The sequence below is a fragment of the Cheilinus undulatus genome, linkage group 11, assembly GCF_018320785.1.
Source record: "Cheilinus undulatus linkage group 11, ASM1832078v1, whole genome shotgun sequence".
Classification (NCBI taxonomy): Eukaryota; Metazoa; Chordata; class Actinopteri; order Labriformes; family Labridae; genus Cheilinus; species Cheilinus undulatus.
In genome coordinates this window covers 1,480,161-1,505,978 of record NC_054875.1, presented here as the reverse complement: position 1 = coordinate 1,505,978, position 25,818 = coordinate 1,480,161, and the positions used below count along the sequence as shown (strand labels likewise).

The following is a 25,818-nucleotide window of genomic DNA, read 5'->3' as shown; positions in this document are numbered from 1 at the left end:
GAATAAAAAAAAAACATTGTAAATATAAGAAAATCTATCATTTTCATGTAAATCTAGATGTGCTTACCTTTCTTTGCCACCAGGGGGCAGTAGCTCGGTGGTAGAGCAGTATGATGGTCCAGGAGCCAGTCTCAAGTTTCCAGAGGTCTCCAGGCTGCAGCCTTACCCCTCTGAGTGACACAGGGATGAACCAATGGGATGAACGCAGGTGGGCGGGGCTGTGACGTCACACACAGGGAGCCTTTCCTCCATCATTTAGTAATGAGTGTTTTTATAGACGTTGCTGCAGTTTCTTCTTTATTTTCTGATGTCTCTTTCTAAATGCTTTAGTTTCATGTTCCACATTGTTATCATTATATAATAAAGGCTCATTCTGGTTAAAGTAGAGGACTCTCATCTTGATAAAGGCTAAACTGTCCAACACTATCAATTATTATTCTTGTTTCTTTGATCAGAGTGCTTTTTATTCAGCTTCAAATGAAATAGACTTATCACAGCTTTAACAGTGGAGCAGGATTTTGGTGACCTCTATTGACCCCCATTCTGCAGGACCCCAGAAAGTCTCTTATGTGGCTCCTTGAGTCCAGGGTCTGAGTTTTAGTCCCTGATGTTCCTGCTTGTCCCAGAGCTAAAAGATAGAATAGAATGGAGGTGAAAACTGTCAAAATGTGTGATTGACTGAAGAGCTGCAGTAAAGTCTGTATTTGTCAGAAAGATTTAAACATGGCTTTGAATCAAAGCTGAGAGGATCTCCTTTAAAATGAGAGCAAACAATATTTCAACTGTGACAAATGTCCAGCATGAGTGTAAACCAGGACCTGATCCAGAGTCTAGACGGCAGTCTTTAACAGGGGTCTGGTTCTCTTCATCAGCTGATAACTCTGACTGACTGACACTCAGGAAAGTCTGTCAGAATCAAAGATTAACTACAGACATGGACCTTTAGCAACATTATTACACACCTTTGCTACCTGAGAGATACCTGAAACTTTGGAGACTGGCTCCTGGACCATCATACTGCTCTACCACCGAGCTACTGCCCCCTGGTGGCAGACAAAGGGAACTACAGCTACATTTACATTAAAGTCAGATATTCTTATCAATGATATTCAGAATGCTTTATTTTATTTATTCATTTAATTTCATAATCATGTGATTGACTGAAGGCCATCCTATAATATAATATAAAATAAACACATTTAAAAACCCCTATCAACCAGAATAATAGTTTTTATCGTGTATTTTCATCGTTGCCCATCCCTCATGTGTTATTACTAAAGTGACCACACGGTGGCGCCAGTGTTCTCCCTATCAGAGAGTTCTCCAGAACCAGAGTGTGTTCATCCTGTCCATTAGAATGGTCTGTGGTAAAAACCAAGGTTGGTGGTGTTTGTGATGGTCTGAGCTGTGCCTGGATCAGAATGGATCACTTTAGTGGCTGTCAGAGGAGGAGGATATGGAGACAGAATGGACAGGAAGTGTGAGCAGTAGGAAGGAAGAGATAGTCAGGTGGTAGAGTTTCATATTTTTATTTAAAAAAGGGACAAAAAACATACAAAACACAAGATTTCAGAGGTATGTTGTTGGATTCAAGAGGATTTAAAAGTTCCTCCTAAAATTAGTTTCTCTTGTATAAATAACACAAACATACACATGTATTTTTAGAAAAAAGGTGAAATATTTCCGTTATTATTATTATTATTATTATTCTAACCTCACAGAGGTATATGTCCACCAGGCAGTAGTCCTCTTCATACCAGTCTCCAAGTCCATCTTGCAGACTGTATTTTAAACTTGACTACAGAGAGGTTTTAAAGCAGGACGTGATCAGAGGAGCTGAAACCTTCAGGACAGATTCAGAGCAGTCAACAGTGTGTATGTGGTTTATACAGCCTTCTAAAGATCCACATTTAAAGACCACATCTCCAAGTCCTCTGACAGCAGAACCTGGTCTTCTCTTCAGTCCCCTTCAGATTCAGGTCCAACTCAGTGGACCATTGTTAGGACAGACTGATGATATTTATCAACACTGCAGAGACAATGACCCAGAATCCAGGAACCAGATCCTGGAGGACATTCACCCTGCAGTTTGCATTAATATGTCCACCAGTCCTCTTTTCCTCCATTGTGATCTGTGAAAAGAAAAGATTTATTTTAACCTGACACTGATGGTTCATTTGTAAAGACATGATAAAGTTTATCTAAGCTTTAAATCAAATAATATCAGGAACAACAGAGGACTGGTTTCAGGAGTAAGGAGACCCTTAGACAAAGACCCACCTGAGGCCTGTCACCAGTGTTTGAATTAGACAGTGGCTGTTGGGGGAACCACATTTCCCAGCATGCACCACGGTATTTCAAATCACACCAACGCTGCAAAACGTGTCGATCCACGTACAGCAGATCGATCCAAACAGACGGAAAACATGTAAGGAACCAGGTCAACTTCAAAATCCAACACAACGCTCTGACTCTGACAGTAAAGCCTCTCTAGATCAGGATAAGGTCATCCTGGGGTTAGGAGGTCACTGAGACATATAGAGACAGACAACCAGGCATGATCACACTCACACCTACGGGCAATTTAGAGTCACCAATAACCTAAGGAGCATGTCTCACTAGTAGAAACTAGCCCACTTCTCTGTCTGTCCACATTAACACTGGTGTTAATCCATGTTTGTGAGTTTATCCTCACCTCTCTGTAGAAAGAAGACGCTGTGAGCATGCATGTGTTGCATTTTCAGTGATTTGTGCAGATCTGTGAACTCAGCCGTCTGTCTAAAGATCCTGTTTTGTGTAGACGTGTCCTCAGTCAGTTAGACAACATTCACATTAACTCTGACTCACCAGTTACACTGGGCCGTTTCCTGTCGCCATGTCTGGAGGTACGTCTCCGTTTGAAGCCACACCCTTCAAGGAAAACAAAGATCAGTGAGTGGTTGAGTCTGAAATCAACAATCAGTCCTTCCTCCCTTTTCCCTCCACAGTGAGCTGACTATAGTGGACTATACAGTGGTCTTGGAGTACTCCAGAACAGTCTTGGTCTAAAAACCAGGTTTTGAACGCCCACTCGCTCTCCCTCTCTCTCTTGATACTCGTCTGTCCTCTAAATTCACTCGTTGCTCTCCGTGCTGCTCTCAGCTTCTGTCAGTGTTTACTTTGTGAATTTATGATGAAACTCTGAAGGTGCCAGGCTGGTTCTGATCTTCTTTTAGTAAATACTGAACTTCTGCTGATCAGCTGTTTTAAATCAGATCATTGATGAAAACAAATAATGAAGACTTTTATTATAAGATGATTTAGTAAGAGAAATTGTGACTGATGAGAACACTGAAGCAGAAATACAGAGATAAACAGGCACTGATTGTTCTGCCTCCTTGAAATCTTGTAAGAGTGTCTCATGTGTCAGACAGCTGCAGATTAACAAACCAGCCCATCTTATTTCTAGTCAGAAATACCTCTGAACACTGACTTTAGGCCTCATCCACCTGATGAATCTAGACAAACATCTCATTTAACATATTCAGAACAACTCCAGACTTGTCTGTGGATTTTTTATACAGATAAGGATTTAATTTGACAATATGTTAGATAAATCTGCTAAGGTTAACAATGTTTGCAAAGAGCTGAAGACTCCTTGTTTTTTGTTGTCAGATTTATTAAGCTGACACTAAAGAGAGAGAGTTTTTTTTACTGTTACCCTATGATGATATGTTTTAGTCTCAGTCTGGAACCCTGAAAAGTCCCAGTCTTGGTCTTGGTCTGGGTTCACTCTGGTCTCTGTCATGTTTTGGTCTTGGATAGTTTTGACTAAACACTAAAATGATAGAATTATATTTTCTCCCATAGCTGAACATTTTCTCAGGTCTCCATTTGGTACCCGTGGGTGCAGGACTCAGACAGTATACTCATGATATAGAGCATTATAAAGGAACCAGAGTGTGATTTCAGACAGAGACTTGATTTTATTATTTAACTGTAAATGGACTGACTGAACATGAAGGAGAAAACATACCTGGGAGACATTCATTGGTTCTATATCTGCTCCTGGAACATGAGAAATAAAGTCATGTCAGAATCATCATAAGAAAACAAGGTGACGTTTTACCATCATAGAGATTCCTTACCTGATTTTGGACTCCTTGGTTTCTTCTTTTTGATTAAAAACCATATAACTCCAACTGCAAATGCAATACATAAAAAAACACCACCAACACCAACAGCTATAGGAACCGTCCTGTCTGACTGTAGTCCTCCACATTCAGCATCTTCTGAGTCAGTTCCTGGTCTCAGGAGGTACCGATTCTCTGATTCACACCTGTAATGATGAAGAAACAGTTATTATAGTAAATATTAAATATATAGACCATCTTAACAGTGATGACATGCTCGCTGGGTGGGGCTAATTAGCTGGCCTCTCTCTACATGGTTTTCAACCTGATTTTATACCAGAGCGTCCTGACTCCAGTCTTAGTGAAAACAATAATTTGCCTAAATAACTGTGCCGTCCACATCAGTGTTTCCATTGGTTACTGAGACTGTGGCGCTCTGGCATGGTCTGATATCCCCCCGCCAGTCTCTGCCCAGCTTTAGTTATGATATAAGACCAATGATTCATGGATAAACACGGAGCTGTCCTCCTCTTCTTCATCGTTTAATGCTGTGAGATGGGTGTATAGAAGCACGCTGCCCCATAAATGTACACACCTCCACTGTCCCAGTCTGACACACACAGGGCTGGATAGAAACTTCAGTGTGAGCTTGTGTTAATATTTTAACTGGGCTTCAGTCGGATTCATCACTTTACAGGAAATAAAGATCAATATTGATGATCAGTGGATGTAAAACATGATCAATACTCCCTGAAGCCACAAACATGTTTACTGAGGCAGAGAGAGGAACAGTCAGTCAGTGATTGGAGGAATCTGTTAGATGTTTCATAGTTCTCTAGTTTAGAGGTTCCCAACCTGGGCTCCAGGCACCCCCAGGGGGCGCCAAAGATCCAAGGGTGGGGTATGGGACCCTGTCTGCTCTAACCTGGTCAAAACTAGATGTTTATTCTCTGAGAACCATGATCAGAAACTAAATTATGACAGCGCATTAGGGCCAACAAAGAGATGGAAAAAAGAGAATACAAAAATTTATGGACAAAAAAACCCAAACTTTTGGAGAATAATTTGAAATTTTTGAGATTATAAAATCAGATATTTACAGGAAATCACAGTCAAAGTTTAAAAAGGCAGAAATTTACAAGGAAATCTAAAAGTTCCAAGTTTAAAAAGTCTGAACCCTTAAGGGGTGCTAGGGACATTTTGTGCCATTCTTTTTTTATTTATTTTAAAGTCATTTAGGCTGTGTTGAATTACTATAGCTCAAACTTAACAAAGGATACTGATTTTAAAAAGTTGAATGGTATCCTAGTTCCTTAAGTTAGCTTAGAAAAGCTAAACTACTCAAAAATGACACACTTGTTCCTATGGATCAAAAATGTCCCATTGAAAACCACTGAAAAGCCATTCCTTATCCCACATTTATATGAACATAAACTAAAGCATTCCTTTATGTTAAGAATTCATTTTGGACAACTAGCTTTCCAGTTTTAGTTTTTACGTTTGTCCACCAGATGGCGCTACTTTCCCCTTTAAAGCATGACGCAAAATTTCACACTTGTACTGTTTTCTGCAGCGCTGCCTTACTACTGACACACGTGTGTGTCACCGCTGATGTTGGATAATGGTGTGTGTAAAACAAGTGTGTGTGTGTGTCCGCTCCTGCAAAACCCTGAGAATCCATGCCTGCACAGTAACTGAGATGCACTGATTTTGTGTCTTCTCCTGTCCCGCAGGAGAAAACACGTAAGACTGGGTGTTGTTCCGGTGGCAAAGGGGAAACAAAAGTGCCACGGAATACATCAAAAACGAAAATCAGTGCCTTATGACTGAAAACAACCTCTTAATCTAAATGATTAACAAAGAATCACGTGCAGAAAAGCACGTACATTGACGGAGAGCATCTCTCTCCCTCACTCTCTCTCTGAGTGGCAGCTGTCAGTCAAATCTGCCGTGTTTCAGCACCAAGTACAGCTCATTTAGCCTCTCTCAGCATAAACATCAACGTTCACAACACAAAAATCCGCAGAGTTGGAATAATTATTCATGAAACTGTAGGCTATTTGTCTGGCCATTTAGTGTTCCGTAGTAGATATTAATCTGTTATCCCATCAGAGCTTGTCTGCAGAAACAAAACTTGTCTGGCTTGCCTTGTTTTCTTTTTCTGTAAAGACCTTGTTTGAGCTTCTTTTCTACATCATCATCCTGTCGCTAGGCCACATCCTGATCCCGCAGTGTTTTCAAACAAAATCAGAGATGTGAGCACTTTTAAATAGCCTACTCTATGTTTGGCTGTCATTTTATGTAACTATGATGTAAAGTTTTACTATTTTGTCTTTTAATTTTGCTCTTTTAATCAATTGTAACTGTCTCTACGCAATTTTTATGTAAATCTTTACTTGTACCTTCTTTCATTTTCATTTTCTAAAAGCCTAACTAGGGACAGGAGATGGAAACTAGCAATAGCTATAATCTCTATGCGTGAAACATCAGTTACTTTTAGCTTGTTTGTAACAGACTGAAGCTTTACTATGTAATTTGCATTGTCCCTATCAAATAAACTTTATAAATAAAATAAAACATTTTTCGCCGCCCGCTCCCGTGAGATTTGTGTCGGGTCCCGTGGGACCCAATCCCAATGCAGCCCTCTAATACTGGGCTTTAAAGGGTTAAAAGCCCCAAAATATAATTAGGGCCTGAGCACTGAGTGGTGCGAGGACCTAATTGTAATCGCTAGGATTATTCAAATTACAATTTGCCGTCATTGCACGGCACTTTTGAGGCCCTTAACATTTCTGAATTCGCAGGAAACTTCGAACATACATCTGGTCTCGTAAAAATTTCGATATTTTTTGGGTCTCCAACATGAAAATTCAGAAGTGCAAAAATAGCGCCCCCTAACAGTTTTCAAAGTTAAAGCCCCTTCCTTTGATTTTGTCGTAGATTCATCAAATGTTGTGTGCAGGTGCGGCTTGGGGAGATCTACAAAAAATCCTCTGGGGCCCACACTCTATCTCCAACAGGAAATCCACCATTTTGAATAAATAAGCAAAAAAGGAGCTTTTTTTGGCCTTTTCCAGGGGTCATATCTGAACGAACTCATCCAAGGGATTTCATCCGATTGACTTGTACTTTGGCACAGAGCTACATGAGACATGGATGATGAAAAGTTATTCGGGGTTTTCTCATTAGTCAAAAGGTGTGGCCATGGCGAGCCCTCAAATTTGCATATATCTCTGGTAAACAGGAAGTAGTTTATAACTCAGCCTTGCATTGTCCGAATGGACTCATATTGCTCAGGTATATTGGCGGTCATGGCCTGCACCCATTCATATGGTCAGATTTTTTACAGATGAAAGCGCCACCTAGTGGGGACAGGAAATGTCAAGGTTTATAGTGCAAGCTACAGTTTAAAAATTATCCAAGATATGTGTTCCAAATTTGTGTCAGGAAGGACTATAGAAGTGGATTTAGCTTTGTGAAAAATAAAATTGACTTTTTGTCAGAGGGCGTGGCCTCAGCGGGGCGACAAAGTCAAGAGTCACCATTTTGTCTCGCCAAAAATGTTTAAACAGTCATAACTCTAGTATACATGGTCATATCTGGGACAGATTTCATGTGCTTGATAACAGTCCAGGCCAGAACACATCCATGCTGGAAATTTTGAAAAACTGTACAGTGCCACCCTCTGGCAACAGAAAGTCACTACTCCTGAATTTCACATCGCAGAACCTACATGGTAGAGCAGAACATTCTGAAAATTCACTCAGGCTGTTCCCAAGGAGTTGGCCTTACACATATATAATGGTCAAACGTCTACATTAAAAGGCTTGGCCATGGCGATTTTTTTGTTCGCCATGAAACAGGAAGTAGATTTTTCAAATGGTTATAAGACACCTAGAGCAATGAAACTTTCCAAAAAAAATCTCATTGGCATGCTAGGAAGATTGATATTATTTTGTAGGTGGGCGTGGCCTATTGGCTCAATGGCGCCCCCTACAAATTTTCAAAAAATCAGCCACCCCAGCTGGTGTAACCCAGGCCTTTGAATTTTGGTGTGCATATATGTCATCATCAGTCCTACAAAAAAGCTATTTGGACCCATGCCGAAATCTCAACAGGAAGTCTACTAGCTTCATTGGATGAAACAGGAAGTAGAATTCTCAAGGGCTTGTGATATGTGTAGAGCAATAAAACTTGGGAAAAACATTCTCATTAGCATGCTGAGATAACTGATGTGCTGTTTGGAGGTGGGCATGGCCTATTTGCTCAATGGCGCCCCCTACAAAATTTAAAACATTCAGCCCCCCCAGCAGGTTTGACCTAGGATTTTGAACAAGTGTGGGCAGATGCGTCATCTCAGGACGCACAAAAAGTCCTCTTGGACCCATATCGTAAGTCAAACAGGAAGTCAGCCATTTTGAATTTTTTTGTAAAACTAGCCATATTTTAGGAGTCGTATTTGAACAAACTTATCCAAGGGCATTCATCCGAACTGCTTCATCTTTGGTGGAGAGCAAGAAGAGATGTCTTCGGTCAAAAGTTATTCGAGGTTTTCTCATTAGTCGAAAGGCGTGGCCATGGCGGCCCCTTACATTTAAATGCCTCATCATGTGATAAAAGTGGCTGGTGCTCACTAAAAAAATCTCCATTTATTACAAGATTTGCCAAATCCCGCTGAAATAAGCCCAGACACATCCCTCAAGGTTGGTATTATTGAAATTTGAAGGTCAAGAGTCCTTACCTAAAAGGGTGTAGAATTATCCTAGGCTTACAAAACTTACGAAGACATGAAACTTGGCAGAAAAATACCAAATTAGGAAATGAGAAGATTGATAGGATGATTGTTGGTGGGCGTGGCTATTTGGCTCAGTGGTGCCCCCTACAGTATTTCAAAACATCAGCCCCTGCAGTTCATATTACCTAGGTGTTTGAAAATGCTTCAGCATATCTGTCATCTCAGGATCTCTTGGAACCAAATTGTAAAACAAAAGCAAGTCTATTTCTGTCATTTTCCATGTTGAAATGTTCAAAACAGTCCTCTCTTAATGGAAATTAAGGCTTTGCTGCCATCTTTTGATGATACACAGCATTGCATCATATTTAAGGACAGGGTCCAAACAGCAAACAACACAATACAAAGTATACTTCTGTCTATCCATGAATATAAGTTAAATTGCCAAAATGAGATAAGATATAAAATCACTGAATAAAATAATGAAACAAACATGTACGCATCTGTACCTCTGTATTTTATGCATCTATATCTGTTTATTTTACACATCTGTTGCTGTGGCAAAACATTAAAAGTCATGAATAAAAGGTGGGGGTAACTAAAAGAACTGGAAAAATATTTTCAAAAATGAATTATTTAGAGAGAGCAACAGTCTGGATATAAAAGAATTAGGTTTATTATAAAGTGTCTGTAGTCAAGATCTCTTAGACTGTGATCAATAGTTCCATGTATGCATAGACAATTCTGAATCCTGCGTTTCAACCGTGTCATCATGTCAATCCAAACCTTCTTTTTACAGCTACAGGATTGAATAATATAAAGGTCAAAACCTTCAGTGACACACCAGATGGCAGCAAAGACCACATTTTTGTAGCTGTGAGGCTCTAAAGGGTCAAAGTGATGGGAAGACATTGGGGTATCAGCTACAGGTGGATTTATTTGACTGGAACAACCTTTAATTAAAAAAAAAAAAACTTTAAACTTAGGCTGAAATGCATTGTTCTGATTATCAAATGGGATTGTTGCTTGGTCTGGTTGTCTGCTGTTTACTCCTTGAGTTTTGATCATAGAGTGACAAGAAGGATACTGTTGGAATCTGAGGAGTCTCGGCTTGTGTCGCAGGCATGAAATATAAAATACTGAGGGTGCTTGATTTGCAGTAAAGTACTGTTTGTATCTGTCTGTTTATCCATAAATACATGGTAAAAACAACAACAACAACAAAACAATCTGAGAGGAGATATCAAAGCATTGAAGATAATAATGAAACAAACTTGTACACATCTGTATCTCTGTATTTTCTCCTCTATCTTCCACACTGATGATTTCAACAGTCTGAGAACAGTTAATGCTTTCAGCCACTCAGTCATTTTTCTCCTGTGGAGTGGGCGTGAACAAGAGGAAGAGGGAGTGAGGCTGCAAGCATGCAAAAGAGAAAGAGAGAGAGAGTAACTGAGCCAAGCAGAGCAGAAAGAGGAGCTGTGAGCTGACAATCCAGTGATTTATTCATTTTTTGGAGCAGCTCTCCAAACTTTCAGGGCTCATACCTCATGCTCATTTGGTTTTACTGCCAAAGTAACAGCAAGCTCTGGAAATGAATGAGGGGGATCACCTTCTGTTTCTGTGAAACTGTGAGTGTTGCAAACCCACATACCCCATGTGGCAGCACGCTCTGTTGCTGGCACTCAACGGTTGCCATACACCCATGGTCACAGCACATCCCGACGTGCAACGGGTTGCGAGGGCCCATCATCGCTGCTTGCAGCTTTAATTAATATTTGGTTTGTATATTTCAGGCTTTTTCAAAAGATTTACTTCAAAGATTTATAATATTTTACTGCAGTTTTTGTGAAGTGGACATCTTTGTCAGTGAAATGACAAAATTTACCAGAAATAAAACTGAAAACTGCAGATTTTTATCCTTTTTTTTTTATTTTAATTTTTTTTTTTTTTACTTTTAACTTTATTTAGAACCGTGGGGTATGACATCCAGACATACACAAAAACAGAGATCAATAACAACCTTGTACAAATATAAATAATTTGGTACAATAGTAGAAAAAAAAAACAAGTACACATTAAATAATCCTAAATGGACACTGCCTTGAATCTATATTTAACTGTAGTGAGAAACTAATTTAAAACAAACAGAAATGGTGCCATATGATTGAAATTTTTATCTTTATCTTTATTGAGACCTTTCAGAGGAAAAACAAGTAAGCAGTAATGATTTCTGGTTCAAAGGTTATTAAACGTTAAATCACACGTGTCTCTTTTACTTGTGAACAACAATACCTGCCTCAGAAGTCTTTACTGATAAAAATGCTTTAATATTTATCATTTTTGGGGTTGTTTAGGTATTTAAAGATATCATATAATTTCCTATGTGCATTTTCTGACTTGAAGAATCTTTGGGGGCCAGACTGGAAGCTGTGGGGGGCCTGATGTGGCCCCAGGGCCACCAGTTGATGACCGATGGTTGAGAGGATTTTAATGTTAAAAATCAGCTGAAACTGTCCTCATGCTCTGATCTACGTTTTTAACTTTCACAGTTTAACCCTCCAGGGTGCGGCTACGCTTAGATAGAAACCATCAGAACATCTCCAGAGTGTCGATGCCCTCTCTCTCTTGGTTTGAATCGTCTATCAGGAGACAAGCTGAGTTGTCCTACTCTGAAATTCCTGCTGTGTTCATGTGTGATTTAAAGCTCCACTTACTGTCTGTGTGTCTGACATGACATTAACGTCCCGTCTGAGAATGTTCCTGCAGAGCAGGGAGAGCAGAGCGTGTCTGTGGTTGATGTTCCTGCAGAAAAACAGAGTGGTTACTCAGTGATGAACTCCCTGCACACATTCACGCCCTTATTACTAAAACAGGACACCACGGGGTATACCAAGTGGGACGTCCCTTCACAGGACTACACTGGTACTGCCTATCCTAACAGATGTTTATGAGGGTCTGGGTACTGATCTAGGGTCGCTGAGGAGCCTAATGTGTCATTTTCTGTCAGAACAACAGTTCATCAGGGGGCTTTAACAAACTCACCAAACTTCACAGAAAACTTTCCCCCAGTGGAAATGAATGTGTTTGAGAGATTTCATCCGATTGACTCAAGAATTTTTTTTGCTCATACTAGACAACCTGGAGGTCTGAAGTTGTATGAACTGGGAGTTTTCACAGTAGGGCGGGGCCGTGACTAAAGCCCAAGCAAACAATTTTTTTGGCATTAAAAATTCACCAATAATGCCTGATAACTTTTTAGTGCTTATGTCAGTCATCACCAAACTTCACAGGGATGATCACATATTGATCCTGAACACATTCATACATTAACAGCATTACTTTGTCACAGCGCCCCGTCTGGCAAACTGAACATCTCCGCCTCTGATTTTTTAACTTTCCCTTTAAATATTTAGCCCCTGCATACCATTCAGTCTAGATTTATGGTTTTTGGTCTTCATGTGTGTCATCATGAGACTCTTGGACCCACGCCCAAACCCAAACAGGAAGTCCACCAGCTTCACCTCAATTTCAAAATAAACCATTTTCAATGGCGCCAAATTACTTTAAACTGTTATAACTTTAGTAAACAATACTCTGTGTTTCCTTCTCATCTTTCTTAGCAGACAACAATCTCACACTGACCACGCTCAAACATCTCATCACAGCGCCCCCTACTGGTAACAGGAAGTGACAAAAATGGGTCATATCTTTCTTTTTATTATGCTTAACCTATTGAGCTCTGTTTTTGACAAAAGGACCTCGATGATTGGCCCCAACACAGACATGTTTCATTAAAGGATGTCTCAATGGCGACAGCAAGCATTTCAATATCTCGCCAATTTGACAGGAAGTATGTGCAACTCATACCAAACGTAGGATTACTTTCATATTTCACATGTAGGATCAGGGTCTGCCCCTCTACATATTCAGAAGTTAATTTCATCATTTTGATGTAGCACCTCCTACTGGCAACAGGAAGTGACACAATTAGGCCATTTCTTAATTGCTGAGCAATTTTTTATCTCGCCATTTCACAGGAAGTCACTGTAACTGTTGTATGAAACTTTAGATTTGCATCAAATCTCACAGGGTCTGGGTCTGCTCCGCTACATATTTGAATATGTCTGAATTAGCGTTGCATATTTTTTTGCTAATGCGCCACTTACTGCAGGAAGGATTATTTTAAGATGTGAAGTAAGTTTCACATCCACCAGATGTCCCAGTTTGCTCAGTATGAGGTCCTAAAGCTCTAAAGGTTTCACACAGCCCTCAGAGTCAAACAGAGCAGGTGTTCATGCTTTGTTTAAACACCCGCAGGATTCTTTCAGTAGAACAGCTGCTCCTTTGACTATATCCTCTATGAACCCAAACAACCCAGCTCTCATGAAAGCAGTCTTTGTGCTGCAGAGCAGAAAATTCCAGTATAATCTAGTGGTCAGCGTCAGTGGTCAGTGTTTTTCATTGTCCAAGAGTGCAATCACAATCACAAGTTTCTTTCACTTTCATTCTGACTCAGGTTTACTGTAAGCAGTAAGAGGATCAGCTTGTTCTTCAGTCAGGTCATTAATCTGCAGCAGAGGGAAAGTGAAAACAAGGCAAGGGCAGGCAACTGCCTGGAGCCTCAGGATCCAACGGATGTAAAGGTTTAGTCATTCTAGGTGTGCATTCAGAATGACATTTATGTCTGAAAATTAAGATGTGTATTTGAAGTGTAAATAAGGGCAAAGAGTGAATAAAAATCTAAAAAACTTTCCTAAGACCAGTCCCTGATTGGGGGGATTTTCTTTAACATCCAATCTGACTCCAGGATGAATGGGAAAGTTTGGAGGTCAAAGGTCAAGGTCAATTTGCCTTATGGTTAACCTTTGCTTTACTGAATGTACTTAGAATCAATGTGTGATCATCCCTGTGAAGTTAGGTGATGACTGACATAAGCTATAAAAAGTTATAAAGCATTATTTGTGAATTTTCATTATAAAAAATGAACAAAATAGTTGTAAAAGTTTGGGCGGCAGTCACAGCCCTGCTCTACAGTGAAAACTCACAGTTCACATTACTTTAGACCTCCATGTTGTCTAGTATGTGTACAGAAATTCTTCAGTCAATCAGATGAAATCGCTCGGATTAGTTCGTTAAAATATGAAACTTGTCAATCACCCAAAATTGGCAAAATTTAACCTTTAGCTGTTTGTAGTGCACCTCCTGTACATTTTAGAGGACGGCCCCAAGAGACTGTTTTTCTCGTCTAATCCTGATACACATGTGTGCTGAATTTCGAGGACGTAGCTCTTACCCAGTCCCCTATCTCTGTTTGGGGCCCCTGTGGGTAAATTTTCAGTGAAGTTTGGTGAGTTTTTGAGCATGAAGCCCCCAAATCAGAGACTCTTCTGACAGATGAGTGACCCATACAGGTACAGTAGGGTCCTCATCAACCCTAGACCGGTGCTCAGGCACTAAAAATAAAATCTATGACAAACATGATAAACATCTTACACTTTTTGGTTGCAGACAAAGTCTTTCAGTGAATTTACACACACTGTTCTGGTTTTAGCTCATCAGGGATATTTTCACTGTGATACTGTCCTTGTCCCCAAGAACAGGAGAAAGCAGATTTATGTCTAAATGCTTTATTTCTAAGACTATTTTATGCTATTTTTTTCATGAATTTTACTATTTTTGTAAAGGTATTTTTCCCATATCAATAATAAATTTTTGCCTCTTAGTGCATGAATTTATTTTTGTCTTTCCACATAGAAATGGTGTCATAGTTTACACATCAGTGTTATAATGAAAATGGAAGCTGTCAGAGCTGAATAATGGCTGTATAATCATGAACTCTACCTCTGTGACTGTTTTACTTTTGTTTTTCCATTGCTGCAGCTTTGAGTAGGAGGTTTCTGCTTCTTTGAAATTTAACAACAGTAATCTCAAATGCACACAGGAAACCAACCTCTCTCTCTGATGTATTCTCCTGGTTCACAGCTTCTGTGTTTCTTGGCTTGGCTGCAGCCTTCTTCTGCAGACTCTATGCAGTAAAATCCTTCCTGAGGTTCACAGACTGTGTCTGATGATTTTGTACACGCTGACTTTATCTTCAGACCAGAATCTGTAAAAAAAAAGGTTTGTATTAAAGAACAGTTGGTAAACATGCTACAGACACAGGATGAATCCAAACAGGATCCTGCAGACCTGCACCAAGAGTCCTGCTAAAGTTTTTATTCTATACAAATCCTAACGACTGATCTGCTGTCAGCTCATGAGACATACAAGATGTGAAACATTTAAAGCTTCACTGGTCCTTAAATTCACAGGATCATCAGAAAGACTCTAGTCTGGGTTTCAGAGGTCAGAGAAAGACGTGCAAAACATAAACACAGTTTGGTTTCACTTTGGCAGGAAGGGTGAAGTTTGCAGTTACAACACAGGAAGCTGATAACCATGGTGTGGTTTGCTCTCAGTAAGACTTCGCTGTTTCTAAATAAAAATGTACGCTTTTATAAAAGCAGAAATAAATATTTAAAGAAATAAATGGCAGCTGTATGGTAAACTGCATTATAATCTTTGCCAGAGGGCGGGTTCTATCCTGGTACTCTGGCTTCCTCCCACCACCAAAAACATGCTCATTAAGTTACTTGATCACTCTAAATTGCCCGTAGGTGTGCCTGGTTGTCTGTCTCTATATGTCAGCCCTGTGATTGACTGGTGACCAGTCCAGGGTGTACTCTGCCTCTCGCCCAATGATAGCTGGGTTCTCATATTCTGAGCCAAAAACCTGAACTTCAGTGGCACTTTGATGCTGGTCCTCTATCTTGTGGTCTGCGATTGTGATGGCAATGGGATGCGGTTTTGACGTTTGCACTGGGACCTGTGAATTTGGGCTTGTAACTGAAGCTTTTTATTGACCTTCTCGACAATAAAATGATTAATATATCCCTCCAATGTGTAGTTTAGACCCTTTTAGTGACTTCTAGATGATATGTGATCTTTCTGTCTCCAAAAATCATCGATGGCCCCCTGTGAAATGTCTCCTACTGTAACAACTGCAATAGCGCCCGTCACTAAATGTTCATTGTTTGTCCGAGTGAGTGGAGGGGGCGTGGCTTAGTCATAGGTCAATTAAATTTAGTTTTTGCCTTCTATGGTAGCTCATAAAGGGTTAACTCCTTTTCTCCCTGTCTTACAGTAAAAGTGGAGCAAACTGCTGTTAATACTGATGTTTCAGTGATTCATAACTGAACTTATTTGAACATGTGAGTGTCATTACTGTACTACATACAAACAAAATCCTCCAACTGGCACTGGATGATTCTGATTGGCTCAAGGGCTCCTCAACAGCAAACAGACCGAGTCTGACTGACGTTTCTATAGGTCCTAGCCTAAGGTCCTACAAACAGAGAAACCCTCGCCCCCTTTTGGAACCACTCTAACAGAAACCCCAGAGAGAAAAGCCATCACAATATCACTGCTCTGCCCTAGAATGTACCTGCTTCACACCACGAACAGGGCAAGCATGACTTTAATCCGTTCAGCTTGTTCATGAAGGTTCCCTCAGAGCACGGCTGACACGAGGTGCTTTTGTACACCTCACAGTCTGTTTTTACCCTGTTTCCTGTAAAAACAAACAAACAGTTCATGAGATAAAGAGTTTAAGATGATGAGAATTCTGGACAGCCATGAATTTATCCTGATCTGATCCGTTTCTCTCTGCTTCTCCCCTCTAACTCTTTTAGACCCATCACAGCTTCAGCAGACGTCAGTACAGATCCAGGTTTATCATCAGTCTGGTTCAGATCCAGGTTTATCATCAGTCTGGTTCAGATCCAGGTTTATCATCAGTCTGGTTCTGATCCAGGTTTATCATCAGTCTGGTTCAGATCCAGGTTTATCATCAGTCTGGTTCAGATCCAGGTTTATCATCAGTCTGGTTCTGATCCAGGTTTATCATTAGCTGCCAGCTGAGAGGGGGATCAGGAGAGCCCCATCCATTTCTGAAGAGGGGTGTGGTCAGGGGCGGAGTCAGACAGCTCAGTAACATTTAAAGCCACAGACACATAAACAGTTTGTTCTGAGCAGGACTGAAACAGAGGGGGGTTTTAGACATAAAATCCAATACTGGAGTGTTTTTACAGCAACAAACTTCACAGGCATGTTTTTGGGACCTCTGAGATTGATATAAACTTGTCTTAAAAGGTAAAATATGTGACCTTTAAACTTCAGCGCTGCAACTGAGGAAAAAAAGAACGAAGCTGCAGACAATCCATCCATTAATCCAATCATTTTCTTCCTTTTTCTTCTGTTTTTCCAGCGCTGGATTATTCCAGCTCCTCCTGGGGGGTCCAGAGGCATTCCCAGGTCAGATGGATAATCCCTCCAGAGAGTTCTGGGTCTACCCTGGGGTCTCCACCAGGAGGATCCTGATCAGATAGCCTCAAAGTGAGGACCATCTTTCAAAGTGAAGCAGCAGCTGCTCTGCTCTGAGCTCCTCCTCTCTCTCTCTGAGACTGAGCCCAAACACCCTCCTGGAGGATCTCAGTTCCCCTCTTTGTTCCAGCGAGAACAAGACCCTGAGATACCTGAGCACTTGGGTTTAAACCCCAGAATAAGGAAGATTGAGGATCTTACCAACAGGACACATGGGACAGCACTCATTCCCAAACACATACTCCGTCCGATGGCAGGTGAGGGTTCCACCTAATAACATATTCATCATGAAGATCTGCAGAAAGAACTAGAAATATCAGAAACAGTAACATCAGTAGGAGGCTAGGAAAGTTTCAGTGGTTTTTATTTTGACAAATATGTTCTTATGTTTTTATCATCTTTATGTGGAAACTGTTTTAAAATAAGAAGTGATGAATTTTCATACTCCTTCTGTCTGTCTGCCTCTACTTAACCAGTGGGAGGAAAGGTTAAAACATGTGTGAGAACAGCCTACACTGACTGTATTTACACCCCGCCTGTATTTACACTCTGCCTACAGAGGAATAACCAAATCTACTCTTCTCTTTAAGCAGATATAAAACATGTTTAGTTCCTGTGGAGGAAGATGACAGAGACAGAACTGATGAGGAGAAATTATGATGATGTCTGAACTGTTTCCCTGCCAGGAAAATTCATGCATAAAAAAATGACTTACCATCAACAACATAATGGAGCACGGTTCATTTATCAGTGTTATTTTGTAGATCAGGACCTGGTTTTCATGGAGAGAAGACGTTACATCACTCAGATATAGAATGACGAGATTATTGTGGTCCAAAACAACGACAGCATCTGGGAACAGAAAGAAAGACTGTTTTAGACATGACCATTCACCTTCAGCCTCACTATCCTCTCTCCTTTGTAAATGGGTACACAGATCAGCAAATGTCTAGACAGAGGCGTTTGCTGACGAGCCATGGCGGTGGCTCAGGGATGCTCTGGGGCTGCTTGGCATCCTCCTGCAGCGTGTGGAAGGTGAGATGGATTCACTGAAGGATCAGGAAATCCTAGGAGGAAACGTCATGCTGTCTGTGAGGAAACTGAAGCTTGGGTGTCATTGAACCTTCCAACAGGACCATGGTCCAAGAAAACCCTAAAACTCAGTAAAGTCTTGGTCCCAGAGGAAGTCCTGGAAGATTCTAGAATGGCCATCAGTCTCCTGACTGGAACCCAGAGAAAATCTCTGGTGGGGTTGAAGAAGGTGGTTGCAGCAGACAGTGGTGCAGAGATCTGACAGCTTCAGACCGACCTACACTCATGTTCATGTTTTGAAAGGTTAACTGTTTTAACGTGCTAACTCTCAACACTGGCTCCCATTGGTAGATGATGACAGTCATGTCACTGAGAACACTGTCTGCATAAAACCAGACTAAAGACTCAGAGCAACACCAAACATGTTTGATTTTATCTCCACACCACGACTGAACAGAGACCGCCTTAAACTGGTTAGATCTAGTTTTATGACCGTCTTAATCCTGACGACTGAGATCAACTTCAGCAACACTCTCAGGATTTTACTCTGACTGTGGGATTTAGTCTGACTCTGAAATCATGTGAAAGTGTTTAGGTGTGAGGCTGGGAGAAGTACGGTTCACACTGATCAAATCAACCAGACTCTGGGGTCAAGTGTTCTCAGATCAGGGCCCAGGCCACCAGAGTAAAGGAACCCTTAATTTAACATGTTTCTAACAACCTTGGTACACGTCAGGTTAGAACACATGGCTTATTTTAACTTCATGCTCTATGTGAGAGCCTGTAGGTCCACATCAGAGTAACAGATTAATAAATAAATCTATCATGGAGGTTTGAAGGGTCATGACCTTCAACAATCAATAAATCCAGAAGAATTCACATAAAACCACAACGACCTTGAATAATCAGAGAAAATGTGGTACAAACATGTTTGAGTTCTCCTGCAGGATCCCATCACAGAAACAGCAGATATTCAACCTGATCTTTATTCAGCATTTACATCTCCTTCATCGTCCTCTCAGAGAACACACAGCTAGTCTGAGATAGTCTGAACTAGTCTGAGATCAGAGTTCAGTCTGGTTTAAGGTCCACTGGATTTATACTGATGTGAATCATTTACATGTGAGAAATAAGCAGCATAGAATGAGGAACTATGATGCATCTATCTACATGAACTATAGAGGCATGTTTAATCAGGTTTCTACATGAACACTGTTTACATTTTAAACAGAGAGATTCTCTGTGGTCTAAAGGTAAAGTCACGTGTCTCAGATATGAGTTTTATGTTTTAAAAATGACTGTCGGAGACTAGGGCGAGTATTTAGAGTGTAAATCAGGGGCTCAGAGGGAATAAAACGATGATTTAAACAGTCCCTGGCTTCTTTAACTCCGGTGAACTCCGCTCACCTCCATAATTCATAAAAGGCACAGAGAGTGAGCAGTCTATCACTGAGAGGAGGGAGGGGAGAGGACGGGGCTTTCCAGATGAGGAAGGAGTGACAGTGAATTCCCCTTATCAGAGAGAGACACAGACAGAGTCCCACAGCACTGCTGCCTCATAGCGATCTTTTAAAGTGGAGAAGTTTTCCCCTCTAGTGTCCCCCTGAATCAGGCTATAGTGTGGTGGCAGTCCATGCTTGTTCTGAGCACTACCTGTTCAGGCTGCTGGTTCCAGCAGCGGTGTTACTACAGCCATAGCTCTCAGAGCCAAAGCGGTGCAGGAGAGGATGGGAGTGGTCTCTGAATGGTAAAGTCAGTTAGAGGTGGTAGTGTTCTACTTTTTATATCGAGTTTGTGCACATAAGCCCCAACTTTTTAGAGAAGATTTTTCAAAGCAGATGTCCGCTTGAGCTAACTAAAGCCGTAAAATGCAGATTTTTATCAGTTTGGTGCAAATGTCAGAAATAACACCATCATTGATGTGTTTTATCATAGTTCAGTCAGATACTCAAGTATACAGATGAAAAAAATGTCAAAGTGTTCACTACCTTTTTAATGAAATCTTCTAAATGAGAGGACAGTATGTTGGTGAAGCTGGGGATGTTGGGAAAAGAAATGGGAAAAAAAGGGGAGAAAATGCAAAAAGCAGGATAAAATTGGCAAAAACTGGTTTAAAAAAGGGCAAACACTGGATAAAAGTAGCAAAAAATGGAAAAAGGGATAAAAAACTGCAAATAAAGTCAATGGAAATATACAGACAAAAAAATAAATGTGGGAAATAAACTGATTAATGTGATTTCTGAGGTCAAGTTTTCTTTTAGAATTTTAAATTAAAACATAAAAAAGCCTCAAACCCTGACAAAAAGGGCCTCTTGTGACAAATATATGAATTTTACCCTGACTTTACTAGAAAATATATTTAAACTTAATAATTTAAGTTAACAGAACATAAAACATTTTTATAAATACTTCCTTCATGTTTTTAGAGAAGGAGATGACATGAACAGAATCTCACTGTGAAACTATGATCAGCTGATTTTATCATGACTCATATAAAAAGGTATTTTTGACAGATTATAAAACTGATGATGAATGTTTTCTGTCTCAGACTGAAACCACAGGACTCCTGATTACAGAGGGATTTATCAGGTTGTCTTTATATGGGATATGACTGTTATAAAGTTTAATCTGTATAAAACACTCCTGCTGAACAGAGGGCAAAGCACACATGGCCTCATTAACCCTGCAGCAGAGTCATGTAGAGTCTGGTTTCTCCTACACTCTCTGGCTCCTAAACGCACCCCTCCCTGTCAAACGAGTCCAAATGTAAACCTCAGCTGTCATTAATGGAACCAGCATGTTTGAGTTGAAGTTGGTTTTATAGAGGAGCTGGAGAGAACTCAGAGAGATGATTGTTAGTAGGGCTGGGCTTTGACTCTAGTGTTCCTGATAAGAGCTGATAATAAAACTGAGGGTTATTAATGCTATCAATCTGAAGAACACAGAGCTCTGACACAGACAGGTCGTTTCCACCAAGCGGTCCGGCTCAGTTCGGTGCAGAACGGCGCGCTTTTTTCTTTTTTTTTTTTTTTTTTTTTTTTTGCATTTCCATAGAGCAAAAGTCGGAAAGGTTCCCAAAAAAAACTGACCTGTACCGCCCCACTTTTCGGCCCCCCGTGCAAACTATTCTGGGGTTCAGCGTACCAAACCATACCAAACCGTACTGAATCAAACCCCCTGATGGAAACATGGCTTAACAGAACCATCGGGCTCCATGGAGAGACCTGTCCACCAGACTGTAGTCCCTCTATCATCACCCTCATCATTCCTCATTCATGCCAGCATTTCTCTAGTTCATCAGCTTCATCATGATCTTTATCTAGACAGTGATAACAGAGTAGCTTTTGTTTCACTTTTGAATTCTCCCTGTCTTAAATCAGTTTATATCCCTGTAGTCCGGCTCAAACAGAGCTGAGGGTGGAGAAGTTCTACATCTGTTTATGACTTTATTACTTATGATAAGAGATCTATTCAGTTAGACTAACACAGAACGTTGAACTTGAGCTCTGCAGAAAAGAAAAGCTCTCAGTGAAGTGCTTCTCTAACCCAGCAGTCTTTAATATTTCCCTCCTCCACCGTCCAGAACATGAACAGCGGATAGCCAGCACGCCTCCAGGGCTGAGAACCTCCTTAGTCTGAGTTTTATTCAGCTGTCTCCATGACTCCTCCAGAGGGCTGAACAGTGACCTCGTCATCCCAGCTCTGATCAAACAGCTGACCTTTACCCTCTACCTCCCACTTCTACTGGACAAGTCCTAACTTTCCATCTTCTCTGTTCAGATTCTGCTCCTAAATCTGCATCTCTGAAGTTCTACCTTTCATGAGCGTCCTCCACAGCAGAGGTTCTCAAACTTTTCAGGGCTAGGGACCTCGTACAGGATACCCCTCCAAGGACCCCCACATGACCCTCACACTGATTAAACATGTGTTAACTGTCATCTGTACTCCTAGATGCTGTATTTTAAACTCTTCTACCTAAATAAAAGCTCTTGTCCAGTTCAGTGTGGCTTCTTTCTGCCATCCTTTAAGCAGCCAATCAGAATCCCTCTGTGCTTTTTCTGAGGTTGTGGTCAGGTTCACCATTCCTGTTTTCTGGTGGATGTATTCCTCACCCTCTCATCATAAAAATCTTTAGTTTTGTCCTTAAATTCTGCATGCCTTGTGTTCAGATGGTGCTTTAGCTTGGCGGGCTTCATGGCTTCACATGGAGACACATTTAGGTCTTCATTGGCTGATCTCAATGAAACTAAACTCCTGACAGCTTCATCACATTTCCTGTTCAGCTGGTTTGGGTCTAGCATCACATGATGAAGGGGACACGCTTAAATATTTATCCATTGTTGCTGGCTGGACCTGAACACCAAACGCATCCTGAGCAAACTGACTGATAGATTTAGGTGATGTCACAATCATATCTGAGTTTTTATTGGCTTAAAGCTGACTCATGGGAGTCACTGGTTTAGTATGGTTGTCTTATGGTGTTGTGGTTCTATATGTATTTATTTGATTTCTAATGACATGGCACTATTTATTATTTCCAATCATTTCGCGGACCCCCAAGCCTTGGCTCACGGACCCTAAGGGGTCCCCGGACCCCAGTTTGAGAACCACTGCTGCACAGAATCCTCCATGGAACGGTCCACTCTACAGAATAAACCACAGGTCGACCATAGCGCCATGTCAGGACTCAGACTGGTGCAGACTATCTCCTGTGGTGAGGGGGGGTCTGAAGGTTTGTCCCACATATTTAACACTTTCTATCTCCCTGCATTCATCACAATAAAATGATGATTCTGTTCTGTGTCCTCTTTTGTGTTGTTAAGTCTATTTTAGTTCATCAGGAACATTTTAGACAGTTATATCTATCTTCTAACAGAGCCTTAAAGCAGAGCTCATAGTTTGATAGCAGCAGCCTGTTCATCTGCAGTATAATAACAGAGTTACATCAGCTCTGTTTTAGACCAGGGAGAAGGACCAAATGAGCTCATCTAAACCTGAACCAGGAAACCAAAAAGTCTTATTTAATATAACCTTGATTTTTATCCATAAAGGTGTCAGGGAATGATTTATTAGCAGACTTTAGTGTCTGTCTGCTGCACTCTGAAGGAGACAGAGCTGCAGGAGTTTCATGCATCTGTAATGTAAATCTAAAATAAACTTTTAAATAATGACCAGCATCCAGACTCTCCCTCCTGAGTCTGCTATCCTGACAGAGTCAGCCTCATGTAGAGGTGGGGGACTAGATAAGAAGGGGGTCAAACACAGAAAGAAGAATAAAATCAGCTGTAATGGTTAAAGCTGCAGGACTAAAATCATGTCTGATACTGGAGTGCTCTAATTCAATAGTGCTACTGTCAGATTATCTGAAAATCAACTGAACATTGACTTTCTGATGCGTTTGGACGTGTTTCAAAAATTAACAGGGACCATCAAGACAGAAAATTTTTCGCTTTCTATTTATGGATTTTTTGCATCAGCCATTTGCCAAGAGAACCTGAATTTCCACGATGCCACTGAACGCATCACAGACATGGCCCTGTAAAATTTTGTCTACATGCACAAAAGAAGTTGAAGCCTGGATGGTGACTGCAGTCCTGAGGAGAGTTCTCCAGTAAACAGACGACCACAACGCAGCTGAAGATTTTTTTGTTCTCACCAGAAAACGTCATATAAACACGGCCTTAGAGAGGACACCAGTGAGAGTCTGACGTTAAGAAACTAATGCTGAAATGACTGCTAGTATTGATATTTTCTAACCTGCACAGAAAAACAACAATGAGCAAAAGCTGCGAGCATGCAGTAAACTCTAATGACTCTGATACACATGAGGAAATAAACAGAAGAGCAGAGAGGAGTTTCTGACATATGTTAGCAGCAAACAGGTCAGTTAGTTCAGAACAAAGTTGGTTCAGGTTTTCAGAAGAAAACAGTTCAGTCCAATGCAGTACAAACCACAAAAAAACCCAAATCCAGGCCTGAATATATATACATATATATATATATATATATATATATACACCCCACCCCCGCTCTCTGAATGTAAACACTGCTGATCTTCATCACATGCAGACTCCTCATCATCAGTCACATTAACAACCACTGTGCAAAGAAGAACTCTGACAATAATTACCCACCATAACCATTTAACTGTAGCAGGCTACAGATTCAGGACCAAGAAGACGTCGCCATTACTATAATTCAGGATCAGAACCTGATCATCTACGACGTTTACAACACAATACAATAACTTTATTTATCCCCGAAGAGGAATTCATTTGTCTGGAGTCTCTCTCATCTGTTTACGGTAGAATTATAAAGTCTTATTGCTGATGGTACGAAAGATTTTCTAAATATTTCTGTCCTGCAGCGCAGAGACAAGAGCCGTCTACCGCCATTGTTTCTTTATGGAACTTTCTGGAACATGACTGATTTCCTCTGAGAGAGTTTCAGCATTAAGACCAAAATAAACCACTTTAACTACGTTTAAGGTTTACTAGAGAACTAGTTTAGAGAAAATATGAAGAGAGTGAAAAACTGACGTACCTCGTAACAAGAGGAGAAAGACTCGCTCCGTCTGCATGAGGGCGTTTCCGTTCACTTTCACAATAAGAGCTGAATGTTAACCCTGGTCTAGGCTCTTCTGGTTTTAGGCTGTCCCACATGGAGGATGACGAATCCTAGTAGTATGTGTGGTCGAGGCACTAAGACTAGTCCTCCCTAGTCCTACTAGTTCTTCCTCTCTGGTTCTGCCTCTCTGGTTCTTCCTCTCTGGTTCTGCCTCTCTGGTTCTTCCTCTCTGGTTCTACCTCTCTGGTTCTACCTCTCTGGTTCTTCCTCTCTGGTTCTGCCTCTCTGGTTCTTCCTCTCTGGTTCTACCTCTCTGGTTCTTCCTCGCTGGTTCTTCCTCTCTGGTTCTACCTCTCTGGTTCTACCTCTCTGGTTCTTCCTCTCTGGTTCTACCTCTCTGGTTCTTCCTCTCTGGTTCTGCCTCTCTGGTTCTTCCTCTCTGGTTCATCCAATGGTTCTTCCTCTCTGGTTCTACCTCTCTGGTTCTACCTCTCTGGTTCTTCCTCTCTGGTTCTTCCTCTCTGGTTCTACCTCTCTGGTTCTTCCTCTCTGGTTCTTCCTCTCTGGTTCTACCTCTCTGGTTCTTCCTCTCTGGTTCTACCTCTCTGGTTCTTCCTCTCTGGTTCTGCCTCTCTGGTTCTTCCTCTCTGGTTCTACCTCTCTGGTTCTACCTCTCTGGTTCTTCCTCTCTGGTTCTGCCTCTCTGGTTCTTCCTCTCTGGTTCTACCTCTCTGGTTCTTCCTCGCTGGTTCTTCCTCTCTGGTTCTACCTCTCTGGTTCTACCTCTCTGGTTCTTCCTCTCTGGTTCTTCCTCTCTGGTTCTACCTCTCTGGTTCTTCCTCTCTGGTTCTGCCTCTCTGGTTCTTCCTCTCTGGTTCATCCAATGGTTCTACCTCTCTGGTTCTACCTCTCTGGTTCTTCCTCTCTGGTTCTTCCTCTCTGGTTCTTCCT

At 41.0% G+C, this 25,818-nt stretch overlaps 1 protein-coding gene and 1 long non-coding RNA gene across 4 annotated transcripts; one reads left to right on the top strand and one right to left on the bottom strand.

Moving 5' to 3' along the window:
• Positions 1 to 1,513: 1,513 nt before the first annotated feature.
• On the bottom strand, positions 1,514 to 25,052 carry LOC121517161 (tumor necrosis factor receptor superfamily member 14-like). 3 transcript variants are annotated; one of them, XM_041798723.1, is made up of 10 exons: positions 24,844 to 25,052; positions 17,984 to 18,120; positions 17,470 to 17,563; positions 16,331 to 16,456; positions 14,798 to 14,953; positions 11,562 to 11,649; positions 4,128 to 4,318; positions 4,016 to 4,047; positions 2,848 to 2,910; positions 1,514 to 2,132 (listed from the first exon to the last, which is right to left on the bottom strand). In XM_041798723.1, the coding sequence occupies exons 1-9, from the start codon at positions 24,878 to 24,880 to the stop codon at positions 2,851 to 2,853; spliced, it is 921 nt and encodes a 306-aa protein (XP_041654657.1). In that variant the 5' UTR covers positions 24,881 to 25,052; the 3' UTR covers positions 1,514 to 2,132; positions 2,848 to 2,850. The 3 variants fall into 3 exon arrangements, with proteins under 3 accessions (XP_041654657.1, XP_041654656.1, XP_041654658.1); XM_041798722.1 differs by having other exon boundaries at positions 17,470 to 17,575; positions 24,844 to 25,049; XM_041798724.1 differs by lacking the exon at positions 24,844 to 25,052 and adding an exon at positions 24,435 to 24,713 and having other exon boundaries at positions 17,470 to 17,575.
• LOC121517162 lies at positions 17,058 to 22,296 on the top strand. Its single transcript, XR_005992537.1, has 2 exons — positions 17,058 to 17,525; positions 22,081 to 22,296. It is a non-coding gene; the product is annotated as an uncharacterized LOC121517162 (long non-coding RNA).
• Positions 25,053 to 25,818: the final 766 nt, after the last annotated feature.

What these genes read in the sequence shown, in the direction of transcription:
- LOC121517161 (XM_041798722.1), bottom strand. Translation starts at nt 24,880, where the DNA reads ATGCAGACGGAGCGAGTCTTTCTCCTCTTGTTACGAG. An exon ending in CTGTTCGTGGTGTGAAGCAG is followed by an intron (nt 14,954 to 16,330) that starts GTACATTCTAGG and finishes TTTTTTTTACAG; the next exon opens with ATTCTGGTCTGAAGATAAAG. An exon ending in TCATGTCAGACACACAGACA is followed by an intron (nt 4,319 to 11,561) that starts GTAAGTGGAGCT and finishes TCATCATTACAG; the next exon opens with GTGTGAATCAGAGAATCGGT.